The 16,735-nt window shown below is 38.4% G+C and overlaps 1 protein-coding gene across 3 annotated transcripts in view; it reads right to left on the bottom strand.

Annotated features, from left to right (window-relative positions):
* The window catches only part of tpk1 (thiamin pyrophosphokinase 1), a 93,842-nt gene that overhangs the window by 45,075 nt on the left and 32,032 nt on the right, over positions 1-16,735 (bottom strand). For 2 of the 3 annotated variants that reach the window (XM_088401767.1, XM_088401769.1), the window contains 3 exons: positions 10,733-10,805; positions 9,330-9,425; positions 145-291 (listed from right to left, as the gene is read on the bottom strand). In XM_088401767.1, the coding sequence (XP_088257893.1) occupies positions 145-291; positions 9,330-9,425; positions 10,733-10,805 (316 nt within the window). The remainder of the gene's footprint in view (positions 1-144; positions 292-9,329; positions 9,426-10,732; positions 10,806-16,735) is intronic. The other variant, XM_088401770.1, reaches the window with a different exon arrangement.

Raw genomic sequence — 16,735 nt, 5'->3', positions numbered from 1 at the left:
ATTTCCTGTGATGATATTGCTTATTAGCAGTGAATAAAAATGATGGAAACATGTTATCTGGATTAGGAAGGGCAAAAAAATTGTGTACCCATCCACGTGCACGTGCGAACAAAATAATTTGAAAAAAAAATGCAAGGGACTCACAGGTCTGAGCAGATAGGCCAAATTTGTCTCCTGGATGACAAATAGTGGGAGCTGTGTCATAGACAGAGCATGATGGAGGGTCTCAATAGTTGCCATCATCTGGTCAAATCTGCCCGCCAACCCACCAAGTGTCACGATGGCTTCCACCTGACATATGACGTAAAATGTTAAAACATAATAGTATGGTGGGTTCATATTTTTGTCTCTTTTTACTCAATATTGATCAAGTTTGCAGCAAAAACTGCATAAAGAATAAGACATACATGGGCAGCTCAAAGTAACTTTATCAGTATTGTTATATATGACAAATTATAATACCAATGGATTCTGAATGAACAAAGTTATAAAACAAAGCTCTTGGTTATAAGAGAGAATTTATGCCATCCTAATAAAGCATAGAATTAAATCAAGCAATAATAAAGCAAATAGCAAATGAACCAAGCTAAAAAATGATTGCAATTCAAAACATTTTCCCTCATGAAGTTTTCTCAAACCAGCATTGACAGCATTTAAAACCCAAAAGAATAAAGAGGACAGTGCCTGACAACTGCACCAGCACACAAACTCTACTCAAATATCATAAAGATGTGTTATTGACACTGATCACAGGCAACATAAAGTAGCAGCGCTATAGAAAGATATTTCCAGTTTTTCATGCAGCACTGAACCCCAAATTATTCATATCGTGGGATGGTTTGAAAGTGAATACATAATCTGTTGTGGATATACAGTACCAGTCAAAAGTTTGGGAGCAGCATCTAATTCAGGGTTCAGTATTTCAAATGCCCTGAATTATTAGGTTAGTACTGTACTTAAGTCATTAAGGAATATAGATGGAATTATATGAAAAAAAAATGTTAATCAAATCATGACAAGTCCTTCAGTTTTTGTGCCAAATTCTTGAGGCATTTGAGGCACAATTTAAGCAAAATGAGCCTAAATTGTAACGATTCTACAAAAAGGAAAAAGAATAGAAAGAAATCTCGAAGCAACAAGTCAACAGTAAATACTAATATGTACAAAATATATTATAACGTCAAAAGGGAGGGGGAGTCTATAGGTGAAACCCAAATTATAATGATGTCTTGTGTAATTCAGCCTTTTTAATGCATGTGAATGCCAAATTAGTAAAAATCATAATAAAACATCCAAACAGATACATTTTTCCATCAACTTTTGTGTTTTCTTTTGAAGACAAAGATACAATGACAGCACATGAGTGAGATTTTGCATGTACAGTGCGTTAATGCAGCAATGTGCTACTGCTACTGTATATATGGAAAAACCCAAATTCATCCATCCACTGTAATACAATAAATAGTTTCTCTAATCAGGCTAGGTTCACACTGCAAGGCTTAATGCTCACTTCCAAATGTTTGGTGAAATCTGATTTTTTCGTTAGGTCCTTCACATTTTCAAAAAATGGGACCTGTATGTAACCTGTGTGTGAGCGCTAACTGGCAATAAAGTGACCCATGTGCGCAGAGGACACCGTGACGTCACACAGGGCGCACTTCATGTTTATGGAAGTACCACAATGAATGACCGAATGTCTATCATACCGGAACCACAATATTTTCAATCCATTACATTTGAAGAGGAAAGGACGGGGAAGGATTGAAAAAAATCACGCTGCCATCAAAAGATCAGATACAGGTCGGATAGTGACGAAAAAAAAAATCTGAATTGTTTCACTTCAGGCTGCAGTGTGAACCTAGTCTTAGCTTTAAATCCATCACAATATCGTCTAAATTGTAAAAGACATGGGCAATGCTGTGAGAGGGAAAACATTCCAGAGCTTTAATGATGAATCTTAACAGCCCAAATAGGAGCACAAATCTCTGCAACCTGCAAATCACCCTATTACGATTACATCTTAGCATTTAATCCATTTTTACTGGCTGCGGGGATGGAAATTTGCATGGGTGCGCGTGAGGACGAAAGGAACAAAAGTTTTGTTTTTATGTAGCCTTGTCTCCGTCACAGACAGTTGAAGGGGACACAAGTTCATTGTGGATAAAGAGGAGCCTAGAAAAATCCTGACAAACAACAAAAGGGGTCGACATCAACGACTCTCACAAGCGCTTCAAAAATGGATTGTTAGGCTCCTATCTCTACAAAACAGACGGATGGACAAACACTCAGCGCAGATTCAAAAGCAGGTTTAAATATCAGCAAGACTAGGAACAAAGAGTCTGTAGAAGGAAGGGCAAAAGTGTGTCTTATATTAAAGCTTAACACCAAAAACCAGAACATAAAATGTGGCAATTTGCATACATGGGAGACGAGGCACACAGTTTCGAGCATCTTCTATTGTCTTTTAAAAGCTGAGAGATTGTGGCACTTGAGTTTGATTGGAGCAACACTCATACACAACACACACTGCAAAACTGAATAAATCTGAGTTCCAGAATGAGGGAGAAAAATAGAAGCAAGAGGCCAAGTGAGGACATACTGTATACAGTAGCTTTTCCATGGTTCTGACTTTTCTTTCTTTCTTACCTGAGGAAACTAAAAATGACCTTCGATTTGTCAGAAGGAAGATATAAATGTTGCATTTACACCAATTACATTTCATTTGAATTCAGCATGTAGCTGTGATGGCAAGCAAGGTTTATTCCAGGTACATACAAACCCCAAAACCAATACTGTTGAGAGACTGTGGAACATGTAAATAAAAACAAAATGCAATTATTTGCTAATCCATTTCACCAATATCCCATTGAACATTGCACAAAAACATTTAAAGTGTACTTGAGCTGCTCACAAGGTAAAGTATTAGGGCAGTCACAGTATAAGCGTTTTGGAGATTTCCTCATTCAATTCAAGCATATTTTTTTTCAAAAGAAACCAAATTCTGTACTAGCCATTTTAGACAACTTTGACTGATGTTTGACTGATGGCATTTTAAACATTGGATTCACCAAAAGAAAAGTTACATTTCCATCTTGCATCAGAAAAAAAGTTTGTTTCTGTTCTTGAGTCATAGGCAAGTAGAACATAGCCAATGTTCACCATTTTAACCTTTTCTGTATAGAAAACAGAGAAAATTACTTGTATTTCTTCATGTACAAGTCAAGTTTTTTTTCGCTCAATTTCAACCCCCATATGGGGTGAGGGGGGTCGACTTAACTCTAAACAGAACACATTTTTCCACATATTTGTGTTGGGAAAACATTAATTCCAATGTCATTTACAAGGCTCAAATGATTAAACATTCCTCTAATTCGATATAGTATTCATCCGTTTTAGTGCGTTTGCACTTTCAAATACACTTTCATCAATGGCTGCCTTATTGCCTTTTTGTTGTCAACAAAAAGCCTGCGTGAATAATTTTTCTGGCGGACTTTGATGCATTATTAAAAGGAAAAGCCGGCTTGACTTGTCTCCTTCGGCCCTTGAACGTGTGCTTGGAACAAGCCGGCATGGATATCGGCAGATGGGGGAAGGAACAGTAAAGGGCAACCGATTTCCAATTTCACAACAGTCGTCCCTTGGGTAAAGAACCTCCCAAGCAAGATGATCAGCAAATAATATCAGAAGACCTCCATTTCAAACAAATTGGACAGGTCCGAAAATGACTACCAGAATAACGAGGATGTTTGCACAAATGATGAGCAGGTGGGAGAGAATGTCTGGGATTCAAATGGGAGGAGCTATTTGGCATGTCAGCTAGTGATGATGACTTTTAGGGCTTTTCGACAAGTGAATATTCAGCTGCGTCAAAAAAATAAGGCAATGAAACTTCAAATCATTTTATTGTTGCAACATTAGTTTTAGCATTTGCATCTACGTGTGCGCACATTGCCTCGCACTTGTCTCGTTTCCGCCCCAGCCAGTCCTCCCCATAACCACAACAGTAGGTTAGTCGATATACGATGAACAACGTTACATAGTCAATGTTGCTGTGCCGTGTCTCGGTCGTCATCTAAGTATGGCTGTGTGCATGTTACCAAATATTTATCTCAAGCTATTTTAAGATGATTAAAACTACCATATTTTCCGCACTTTAAGGCACACCAGATTATAAGGCGCACCCTCAATTAATGACATATTTTAAAAGTTTTTCAATCACAATATAGTAATACTCAAAGTAATAACAATAGAAACTCAATTAATAACTAAACTCTCAATAGCATAATAACTCAACATCAATATGACCAACCTTGTTCAACTGTAAACACACAAAAGACACAGGTAAAGCTTACTTTATCAGTTCATTCCCCATCTCCGAATCCCATTCTCAATATTGATCCATATATAAGGCGCACCTTATTATAAGGCTCACCGTTAGCTTTTTAAAAAAAATAACGCTTTTAGGTACACCTTATAATGCAGAAAATACGGTACATTTGGATGCAATTTCTCTTGATAAACCACTTTTTTTCCCCACATTCTGAGCACCACAGATGCATTTTAATAATCTAGTGTGACTTGAAAAAAGTGCAATTTTGTAATTGCAAAAACTGTTGTTTTGATGGTCATTACTTTATTGAGCACCAAATGGGGGGGTTCACGGAAGCTCAGGCTGCTGTGCTAGCTTTAGGCTAGGCTACCGTTTAATGCAATTTCAAACTCACAAGACATTGAGGCAAGTATCTAACATGACTTTTTTTTCCACCTTGCAAGGTTAAAATAACTCTCCCATGAGTGCAGAAAATCTGAAGAATCTAGACAAGTTTTATTTTTTTCACATTATAGGATAAAGGAGGTCTGAAAATTATAGGCAAAGTGAGTTATTTTATTATATATTCATGTTCAATCTATCTGTACATCTATATAAATCCATGTTTACAAGAATGTTTCATTAAACCAAGAGATTTTGAGGTGCAATTACCACAGGTAATTAATTAATCATGGGATTATTTTTTTGAAATTGCTCTATAAGAGTAGTCGAGTGATTAACAAGTGCAATCAACATATGCATGTTTCATTAATCAAATGGATATGTGGGAAGTGACAAAGCTACTGATTTGTTTGCATTAAAGTTTACACCACAACTTTGTGGCATAATATGTTGTCAGGGCTTAGCAAACTGCATGTCACTGTATTTAGTAGGTTTGTATCTATAATTGTAGGGGATAAACTCTCTTTCGTATTACGTGGTTCACAATAACTTTAAACAGTGAGACAATTTTGTGGAAAACAGAAAATAAGGTGTGTCAATTTACCCAATTTACCTGTTTTGCCTGATATCATGAATGGCAAGTGTAATCTTGCCCAAGATCAACTACTTCATACTCCAGGAGAGAGTTTGAAGTGGACTCACTCGACACCACCTAATTTGGGTATGAAGAGCACATGCGCCATGATTATAAGTTGTCACGGTGTTGGCTTCTGTCCCCCGCGCAAGGAGACGCCTGACTGCTAAAATTATCAAACTAATGTCATTCTCTGTGCTGATGGTGTGGTTCCATCTGCACTCCAAAAATGACCCTGAACACGAAGTGCCGTCGGCGAAATACTGAGCGCCATTGGCGACTTTGTGCCGATGGCACCTTGCGTGCTCCAGGCTTTATACTATCATGGCACTCACCTGTTTCCAATTAAACTGTTCATTTGTGGATTACTCAAAACAGGTGTTTTGTTTTCATTGTCCCAGCTATTTTGGAATGTCACTCTTGAGAATGACAACACTACCTCCCAAATCCAAGTTAGGTACATTTCAAATGTCTAGAAATCAATACTAAAAGTCAATCTACATGTGGGTATGCTTAGTTTTTAATTTGTTTTTAGTTATTATTTGGTTGGTTACTGACCAATTTATTTTTTTGAAAATGTCTCATGTCAATCACTCTGTATAACAATGAAAACTAATGGCATGCTTAGCATGATGACGCCCATCGTGGCTGCCGTCTTCTGTTCGCTGAGGTGAACAGAGTAAGAATTTTACTGTGTGGTTCTGTGCTATACATGTGAAAATGATCATTCTCTGCAATCTAAAAACACAATCATTTTGAAATTGGTCAAAATACATTTGTCTACAATTGCTTGCTAACAAGGCGAAGCCAGCAAAGCTAAAGCAGCATTTTATTTTATCAAGCTGTTTTTGACTAAACAATTGACAGCAACCTGTCATATACTTGGCAAATTGAATCTGTTGGTGAAAAAAAAACACTTATGTTTGTCTTAAATGATTTTTCTTGTTTTGTTTATGCAAAATGTGCAATTAGGGGTCCTCGGAAAATGTGCTTTTTAAAAGGGTTCCCTGACTCCAAAAGGTTTGAGAACCCCTGACTTATAACATGTACCATATTGTTTTTTTAGTGTGTTCAAGTGAATATATTGTTGGTTGAAAATAATTTCTTGATATTCTTTCGACTGTTTAGCTTCTTGCTAATTAATAGGGAAGTTGCTTGTGTTTTTAAAAAGTGTTTGTAGTGCACTGAGAATGATCCAAGGCTCGAAACAAGCTTGGCCTCAGCGAGACGAGGAGTCTGGCCTTGGAGAGCCAAATCGGCAAGGTGGGGAATTTGGCCTCCCCTTCCAGTCTGCCTTGCATCAACCTTTAGGAAAGTATTGTCAGGACCACCTCTTGAATGACTTGACAAGATTGGATGATCATCATAAATATGGACTGTTGTATAGAGATGTATTGGCTTTCAACTCTACTCAGAGAGAATAGACAAAATCTGTAACTTCTGCATTTTATTGAACTTTAGAGAGATACAACTTGGGTCATATTTGCAAGTGAGAGTCAGTGTCTTCTTGATTAACCTTGTAATGGATAATAAACCAGCACACTGTATTTTAGCGTACATTTTAACAATAACATCCCAACTTTATTGTAATTGGCTTTGTGTTTTGAACTCTATTATAAATATGCCCACCCAGTTCAACCGCGTAAAAATAAAAAAACAACAACAACAAAAGAAACCCATCTATTCATACACCTACAAACAACCACCCTCGCCCATCCACAAAACACACTAGATATACACTCATATCTATTGTGAAGCTTAAAGGTTTTTCTGACTGCCTTGCTCAAGCATAAAAACCTCTGAAAGTGGCAAAGTACAGTAGAGATCTTTTCAAAGTCATTTGAGAACAACAGCAGTTTAAATAACCTCACTCAACTGAGTTTGACTTTTGTACATTAGTTTCAAGTTGGTGCCAGAAAACATTGGCTTAGTTTAGCACTGCACACAACACAAGACTGGAGGCGTGAAAAAAAGCACGAAATCAATGCAAACACAAGGCAAAGGACTAAAAGTGCACTTTTCACATGAATCCTGGTTCAGTTCAGAGGCAAGCTAGTGCAATAAAATATTTACAAAATGTAATATATTTTTTTAAAGTATTACTGGTCAAGCAAGTTGTATAATCTTTTAAATCACCATCAAACATTTTATCAAAACACTTTAACTGTTGTTTTATGTTATCTTGAAGAAAACACGTAAAAAAGGTATTTTTTCTCAACTTTGTCATGAAACAGCACTTAATATGATATCTGGTTTTGTTTTCTTGAAAGATTGTAAATCATACTGTAGAATATACACATAATATGGATATATGTATATTGCACTCCATAATTATTGGCACCCCTATAATACCTCTATTGCATCTAATAATTACTTTCCACCCAAAATATTAAACAATAAAAAAAGGATTTGGTTTCCAGGGCTGCAAAAAAAAAAAATAATTTTACTGCTTTTAAACAGATTTTCCCAAAATTATTGTGGAAACTGTGTTGAACACACTATGTGAATCGTAAAACAGGGTCTGTTAGTTTACTCTGTTTCCTAATTTGTCAGCCACCATGCCTGAGTTCAGAGCACCAAGCACGATCTAAAAATGTCTGTTTGGATGAGATTGGTGTGGAAAAGCTGAGCGACCTGACTCCAACTACATCAAACATTTTGGCGATGAGCATGAACAGAGACTGTGATGCATGCAGTCAATCAAAAACAATGGCCATACATTCAATTTGTGCTTGCATGTCAAGCGTATTTCATACATCAATGTGGTTTACTTGATTCAAATTAAAACATCTGAAAGGATCTAAATGAATGCATGAACAAAGTACAGAAAAATGCCTGCTTACTTATAAAACAATGTACAGTTAGCAAGCTCAAAAAACAACAGCTAAATGCTTCACCACGTGTGCTTTTGACCTCTGGCCTCCATTATTTAACCTGAGATTGCAGCGCTCAAAGCCTAGTAAGGTTATATTCCTTTTTTTTTATGTATTTAGGACCTAAATTATTCAGAGATTTATGAACCAGTAACAGAAATGTCAATTCTATTTTGCAGCTGACTGGGAGGCAATATAAATACTTCAGAACCGAAGTAATGTGCTCTGATCTCTTTATGCTGGTCAGAAGCTGTACTGCTGTCAAGTCATCATTGCACTATATAGCACAATATGTTTTCTGTAATCTATATTGTGTACCTGTATTTGTCTGTATTGTGTATTTATTTGTTTGTATTTGGTACATGCAGCTTCCACTTCAACCTGTGGGCCTGGAAGGGGGATCTTCATACCTGTGGTCCCTTCTGAAGGTTTCTGATTTTCCCCAAATTGGGGTTTTTGAGTTTTTCCTTCCCCTTCAGGGAGCTTTGATGCTGTTGTGTACCTTACACCAAAAAGATGTCTCTGTATGACTTCTTTTTTCGAAAGAATTCTCGACATGACCTCTGAAGCCCTTTGAGACCGGTGAATCAGGGCTATACGAATAAAATTTGATTTGATTGATGATTCATATGGAAACGGTGCTGGAGATAACCATTATTAGGGAATATGGGCATAACAAGCGTCACTCAAAGGTAAATAAATCCTTTCTATATGTTTTTATTATGATGTTTTCTGATTGTATACTTGTATATTATAAATACGTAGCACTTATGCTATTTTGGTACCAATTTTTAATATGTATGTACAATTTTGATGTTTTTACCTGGGGTTCTAAACACATTAGCTATTTAACATAGGTTTGGATTGCCCGTCATACGACGAATTCGCCTTACAACCCCAACCGCGGAACGGATTAATGTTGTAACATGGGGGCCCACTGTACATGTAACACTTCATTCTGAAATGGCTCACAGGCTGTTTTGGTGATTAAGTTTATGACTGCTGAAACATGTTTCTAATACTTTTGACAAAGCTCCACTTACATTAAGATCTGCAATTGAATATGAAATAAATGTTACAAAAGAAGTAAAACTAAGAGTAAAACTGTCACCTTCAGATTCTTTTGTTCAATCTCCTCGATCATGATGATAAGACACTTCGTGTAGTCTGTAAGATCTTGGTTGCTTGTTTCTATCAGCCGGCACCCCTACACACAACACAAAACAAAGGACAAGGATTAAAAAATATGGAAAGATGATCATCTGGATGTTCTATAATATTATAATGAAATGTTCTCCCTACATTATTCATGTAAAAGCTTCCTCAATTGCAATTTTCTATAATATGGCTGCAAAATATCATTTTTATTTTGTGGAAAAGCATTCTTGTATGATATTTATTAATAACGTTTTTTATTCAACATCATTTGAAGATTGATCTGTCCGGATCTGTCTGGGCTTTGGCCCAGCAATATGTGCAGTATTATAATGGCTGTATTCTTAATTAAAATAATTACCGTAATGTTACAAGCTAGATGCTAGACATCAGGTAGCAGTTAGCAGTCGGTGCTTGTTGCAGTTAACAGCGGTTCATGTTAGCTAAGATTGTTATGGTAATATTTTCAATAAAATAATAAACCACACTGAACCAACGTCCGAGTCCATCCTTGTTCACACACAGGAACAATACTAAAACAGAGAGAATCACGTAAAAGTTATGTCTCCACTGATTCATTTGAGAGTGGCACACAGGGCTGTGTGTACCGGTTAGAGGGCACAGAAAGGTATTCCATTCGACTCATTTATTAATTGTGTCTTTTGGCATATACTCACGATCATAAACGTAATGGAACATGGATAGTGTGCAACTTCGAGTATTTATAACAAAACGAACTCGAGCTGCATCACGAGGAAAAGGGTAAACTGCTTGGAGTGAATTCAGCATTATGCTGGCACTGCATTAACTGACTGCTTACAATGTGGGAAATCTGAAACACACTTACAGTAAGCCCCAGTAAATATACATATAATTTGCGGATAAGTACACAAAAAACTATGAAGAATTTAGGAAGATGAGATTTATTCTGTTTTGCTATAGTTCTTACATTGTTGCTATCTTGCATCTTATACACGGTAATATATAGAATATCAGAATTTGACCCTAAAATTAAGGGTGCATCCCATATAAAGATACCTTATATATTTGGAGAATTACGGTGAACTGTAGTCGCTGTGCCAAAATAGCAGTAGTGCAGCATTAACAGCTACCACTCTTCCACTGAATGTTTTGAAGTACAGTATGTCTCTAGCAAGTTTTAGTCAGTCGAAAAGACCCTCTGCGAGAGATGCTTGTGCATAAAATGACCAGACTCCCACGTATATTAACTCATCCCAAATTCCACATAAAACTCATACTACCAAGAAACCAATATGTTTTGATGAAAAAAAATAAATAAATTAAAGATTCAAGGGAACAAGCGTGCGGGTCTGGCCGTTTGTGGCAACTCCCACTCACCTTGTCAGCATAGAAAGCTCGGACCTCTGCAGTAATGGAATCAAAATCACCACTGATATAGTCTGGCTGGAAGCTGGATGAAAGTATAGGGAGTGAGCGTGAAAGACAGAAAAAAAGGTTGCAAGAATCACAAGAAAAGTGGAGAGACAGCAGTAGATAGAATAGTAATAGTAGAGAAGAGACAGAGGACATCCAGGCAAGTGTCAGTACTTTGATATGATGTGAGGGAGGGAATGTTTTGCAACAGGAAGACAGAGAGACATTGGGGACACACTGGCCTGTGAGACTGTGCCTGGCTCTCATGCAGGCATTTGCAAGAGAGTACATGTAAGGTAATAAAGTCTCTTAGAGCTACATCTATCAAAATGAACATACTGTTGACATACAGGGCAGTCATAGACTTGTTACATGCCACGCTGCGTGTACAGTCGACTAATACGTATAAGTCGCTCCCATATTCAAAAAGAGTGAACACCCTTAATCTAAATTCTGTTAGGATTGCCTCAAAATGAATGCACCAAGCACACAACTGTAACTCTAGCTTCTTGTTCCACTTCAATTTCAGATAACCCATATTTATATTTTAAATAAAAAAGGGGATTACAAACTGAAGTGCTATACTGTATGTTTACAATACAACCCACTCCTTGTTAGTACCTAAAATACAGAGTATTACAACTTATCATTAAACAAGGCTTGGGAGTACACATGTATGTATGTGTTGTGCTCTGAATTATAATTTCACTCAACCAAATGCAACATTGTTTCTAGACAGCATTCATTTCCACAATATAGGAATGACTGAGGTATGTTACGCATATCAGTCGAAACACACAGCATTGTGTAAACGATTTCAGAGTGGAGAATTTATCATACATACACAGATAACATGTCTGTGCTCCTTACATTTACGTGTGAATTTATTTGGGAGAAGTATACCCACCCAGGAATTTGATTGCTGCTATCTTGAAGAGTGCACAAACAACATGATTTCATGGCTGGTTGGGTAGTGTGTGTGTATAAATTTATTTGTACTTGTATTCTTCTGGGGACCAGGTTCAGTTTGACATTTATAAACTCAGATGAGAGGGGAGAGAATATTGTCACTTTTTTAGGAAACCTTCAGTTATTGAACACAGTTAGAATTGAGTCTCTTTGTTGTGATGAGTGAAATTTAAGGTAGTGAGAGTGGATGGGCGGCACGGTGAAAGAGTGGTTAGCACATCCACCTCACAGTTCAGAGTCCCGAGTTCAATTCCTGCTCGCGCCGACCTTCCTGCGTGGAGTTTGCCTGTTCTCCTCACATCCGCGAGGTTCTCTCCGAGCACTATGGCTTCCTCCCACATTCCGAAAAAATCCATGGCAGGTGTATTGGACATACTAAATTGTCCTTATTTGTGACTGGGTCCGTGAATGGTTGTTCGTATCTGTGTGCCTGTTGGCTGGCAACCCATTCAGGGTGTCCGCCATCTGCTGCCTTTAGAGAGCTGGGACAGACACAAGCAAGCCAGCGACCTCAGTGAGAGTAAGCATGGATGGACAGATGGATGGATGACACAAACACAAATAGAAGATCAAGTGATTTTTTTTTATACAACTGCAAGTGTCAGGAATTATGGCTATTTTTTTTTCCTGAGTTTGAAATGTCGACTGTATGATGCACCTTAAGTCATGTTCTGCAGTTAGACTTGTGTTGTATCATACAATGACAGAAAAACTGATAAGAAATTCCTTAAGAAATTGCATATGCTTATTTATTACCAGTAGCTTATTTATTACCAGTCGTGTACAAATGTTGTTAGCTATATAATGTCATGTGGTCATAATTTGGCATAAAGTAGTCTAGCGAACGAACGCAAATAACATTCCAAGCTGAAACTTCAAAATAAAAGCTTGGTAATGATGTCCAAGTATTATTTGATGTGTTTAATTTGAAACTGACCTACATAAGCATGTTGGAGGTGTTGATGTTATATATAGCCTTTTTGGAGATTGCACTTATTTTTGTCACAGAGCAATTCACAAACCACATTGCGGCCTGAACTGTGGTACAGAGCACAGATTAACAAATCATCGCACTCTTGAACACACATGAATTTTCTTTCGAAAACAATTTAGGAGCATCATTGATTCTCCATCCATCCATCCATCCATCTTCTACCGCTGTCCTCTGGGGTCGGATCGTGGGGGCAGCAGCTTGAGCAAGGACGCCCAGACTTCCCTCTCACCGGCCACATTATCCAGTTCTTCCATGAGGATCCCCAGGCGCTCCCAGGCCAGCCGAGAGACATAGTTGAGCTGACGTTCCATCCTACCCTCAGTCGTGAACAAGACCCTGAGATACTTGAACTCCTCCACTTGGGGCAGGACCTCATCCCCGCCCTGGAGAAGGGATTCCACCCTTTTCCGACTGAGGACCATGGTCTCAGATTTGGAGGTGCTGATCTTCATCCCAGCCTCTTCACACACAGCTGCGAAACGCTCCAGTGAGAGTTGGAGGTCACGGCTTGAAGAAGCCAACAGCATCACATCATCCGCAAAAAGCAAAGATGCAATGCTGAGGCTCCCAAACCGGACTCCCTCAACGCTTTGTCTGCGCTTAGAAATTCTGTCCATAAAGGTAATGAACAGAATCGGTGACAAAGGGCAGCCTTGGCGGAGTCCAACCCTCACAGGAAACGAATTCGACCTACTGCCAGAAATGCGGACCAAGATCTGACATCGGTCGTACAGGGACCGAACAGCCCGTATCAGGTCGTCCGGTACCCCATACTCCCGAAGCACCCCCCACAGAGATCCCCGAGGGACACGGTCGAACGTCTTCTCTAAGTCCACAAAGCACATGTAGACTGGTTGGGCGAACTCCCATGCACCCTCAAGGACCCTGCCAAGGGTGTAGAGCTGGTCCATTGTTCCACGGCCAAGACAAAAACCACACTGCTCCTCCTGAATCTGAAACTCGACTTCCTGACGGACCCTCCTCTCCAGCACCCCTGAATAGACCTTACCGGGGAGGCTGAGGAGCGTGATTCCTCTGTAGTTCGAACACTTGTAAAGGGGGAACACCACCCCAGTCTGCCAATCCAGAGGCACTGTCCCCGATGTCCACGCGATGTTGCAGAGGCGTGTCAGCCAAGACAGCCCTACAGCATTCAGAGCCTTCAGGAACTCCGGGCGGATCTCATCCACCTTGACACCAAGGAGTTTTTTGACCACCTCAGTGACTTCAGCCCCAGAGATGGGAGAGCGCACCTCGGTGCCCGAAGACTCTGCTTCCTCAGAGGAAGACGTGTCGGTGGGATTGAGGAGGTCTTCGAAGTACTCTGCCCATCGGTTCAAAACGTCCCGAGTTGAGGTCAGCAGTGCTTGATTCTCAGTTTATCAATTCCATTTGTTTAACATTAGTTTAACATGAGGCATAAAGCAAAATAAATAAATAAATAAATAAATAAAGTCATAAACAGTGATGCGAAACCACATATGTTGAGTATGGTTATACTGTATATAGTATATTCAGATGACTATTGATATTTGAGGCAGATGGCTAACCAGTTAGCCATTTTTACTCTAAGTAAACACGATGTGTATGCTACTTTTAACAACAAATGTATCCCAAATAACCTTCATGTGACAGGTGGGATGATATGGGATACCAAGACCGATCTTCCATGCACACAGACCCATGGAAATGACTCAGTGGGCCTGTGCGCATGTGCATAAATGAGATTCGTGTGAATGTTTGCACATCTTACGATGCCTTATTTCCACATTAATATTAACTGACAGTTTAATTTGAATGGGAAATGGAGCATTTTGCCACCAGTTTGATGGGGAGTGCTTGGTAGTGCGAGCCGCTGTGACCTTTGTCAAGGTCTAAGACAATATCTATCAGCTGGCTTGAATATCTCTCTCGCTGTCTGTCTGTCTTTTCTGATTTTGAAGCTCTAGAAGCTCTATTCCAACCTGGTTGTTTGTGTCTGATTGTGTGACAATTTATAGGATAGACTCCGTCATCCCCAGGATCTTAATGTAATCGCAGTATACAAAATGGATGGATGAGTCCCAAAAAGCCGCTTATGATTTTATAACAGTATAGTACTGCATTTACAATCCATGAGATTAGCTAAATGAAAACATTTGCACAGTTTTAGCTCGGCAAAATAATCAACCAATTGAATTTAAAATTGCTCAATTTCTGTGAAACCGATCGTTGACACAAAATGAAGTGGACTACTTGCATGCAACCAGAGAGACGATGCTGTTGACTTAGTCATGCAATGACACCCTAGGGAGCTGGAAAATAACCAGTGTTTGGGACATTAAAACTCTAACTACATGTTTGTTCTCACAGAAGGGAAATGACACATTTTTATATTTAAAATCACTGCAACACCTGAACCATTTACACTAACAACACAACACCACAGGCTTCTGAAAGCAGACACACAGAGCTTTGTATTGACACCATTATAGTAGTTGGTGATGTAAAGAATATAAAGTTCTTAAAAAGAACGCCTTGCCATGTACCGTACTTTTTCGAATATATTTTTTTCAAAGTCAATCTCAAGTATGTCAACTCCCCTCTTTTATTCTTCAGTTTGGGTGAATTTTACAAAAACCCGAATATAAGTTGATCCTACCTTTTGTGGTTACATATATCCTGGGTCCAATTAAAATGACAATTTACTTTTAGAGGCATTTCTACATCATATCATGCCACATGTGGTATCTGACAGTGTTTTTATTCCACTCCAGCATCCTGCGATTTGCAGGATGAAATGTTGGAATGTTCACCAGTTCACATTTTAAAGTTGGATTCTTTTGCAAGTGTGCCCACCGCTCAAAAATGAATGTAGGACAAACAATGCAGCATTGTAAAATTACGATTCTTGGTTGAAAAAGGGTATTTTATGTTCCAACACCAAGGTCTCCAACCTGAAATATTACTGCACACCTGACACAAAAGGCATCTAAGTGCTCATTCTAATTTGCTATAAAGGCAAATTTAATTGCAAACCCATGGTTCTGTTGTTATAGCCCACACCTCCTTTTTTGATTGCCAAGCAATTTAAGATCTCAAGCTGTGCACAGTATAAAAGTATAATAAAATGGAAACACGTTGATGTATCTGACTTACAGTGTTGTGAAAAAGTACTTGCTTTTGCTTCAAATTCTTTTTTTCACACCAGTTTAAAGTAAAAGATTTGCAAATGATGATTCTATCCATTATTAGAGGAGAACATTTTCTAAGCTACTTGGTCCTGTTGGTCCTACGGTTACGGCGTCCCTGGCTTACATTTTTTTTCACATTGCGATGGGGAGTTTTTTTGTCCCCTCTTTAAGGCTTTTGTCCCACTTTGTGATTAACATCAACAACCATCATGCCTCTGGGGTTGGTTGTGTGTAACTATAATAAAAGTCAATTTCATTTTAAATTTGTTTTTACTAAATATATATATATATATATATATATATATATATATATATATATATATATATATATATATATATATATATATATATATATATATATATATTATATTGTTTTAAAATTAAAATTATTAATAATTAATTATTAATAATTTAAAATTATTCTCCATATTCCATTCTTTTCACATCATATTATATCCATTTGGTTACAATCCTTCAAGTGCTGTAGTTTTATGTTGGAGTTTTTGGCCAATTACAATTCAGCTCACTTGTGTCGCCAGGCTGTATGAAATCTGCCTGCAGCCCTAAGCGCTAGGGCATTTGCTTCAAAAGTTGCGGGCCATCTGACACATGTAAACGGCCCATATTTTCAATTGACTGCTACAATAGCAAATCGAGTCATAAGATCGCCATCTAGAGGCCTCACAGCAGGAAGGTGGTGCTATCCTCAGCAACCAAGCGACACAATGATATTAGCTTGGCTGATCCGCATTTATGGCGTAGCGTAGCTATTAGCTAACCTGTCCACGAAGGGGAATGTGTTTGCCCGCCACTTCCAATCAACAAAATGAG

This window comes from Hippichthys cyanospilos, chromosome 19 (assembly GCF_059441005.1).
Source record: "Hippichthys cyanospilos isolate Australia breed blue-spotted pipefish chromosome 19, RoL_Hcya_1.0, whole genome shotgun sequence".
NCBI lineage: Eukaryota > Metazoa > Chordata > Actinopteri > Syngnathiformes > Syngnathidae > Hippichthys > Hippichthys cyanospilos.
This window is presented reverse-complemented; position numbering and strand designations above follow the sequence as displayed.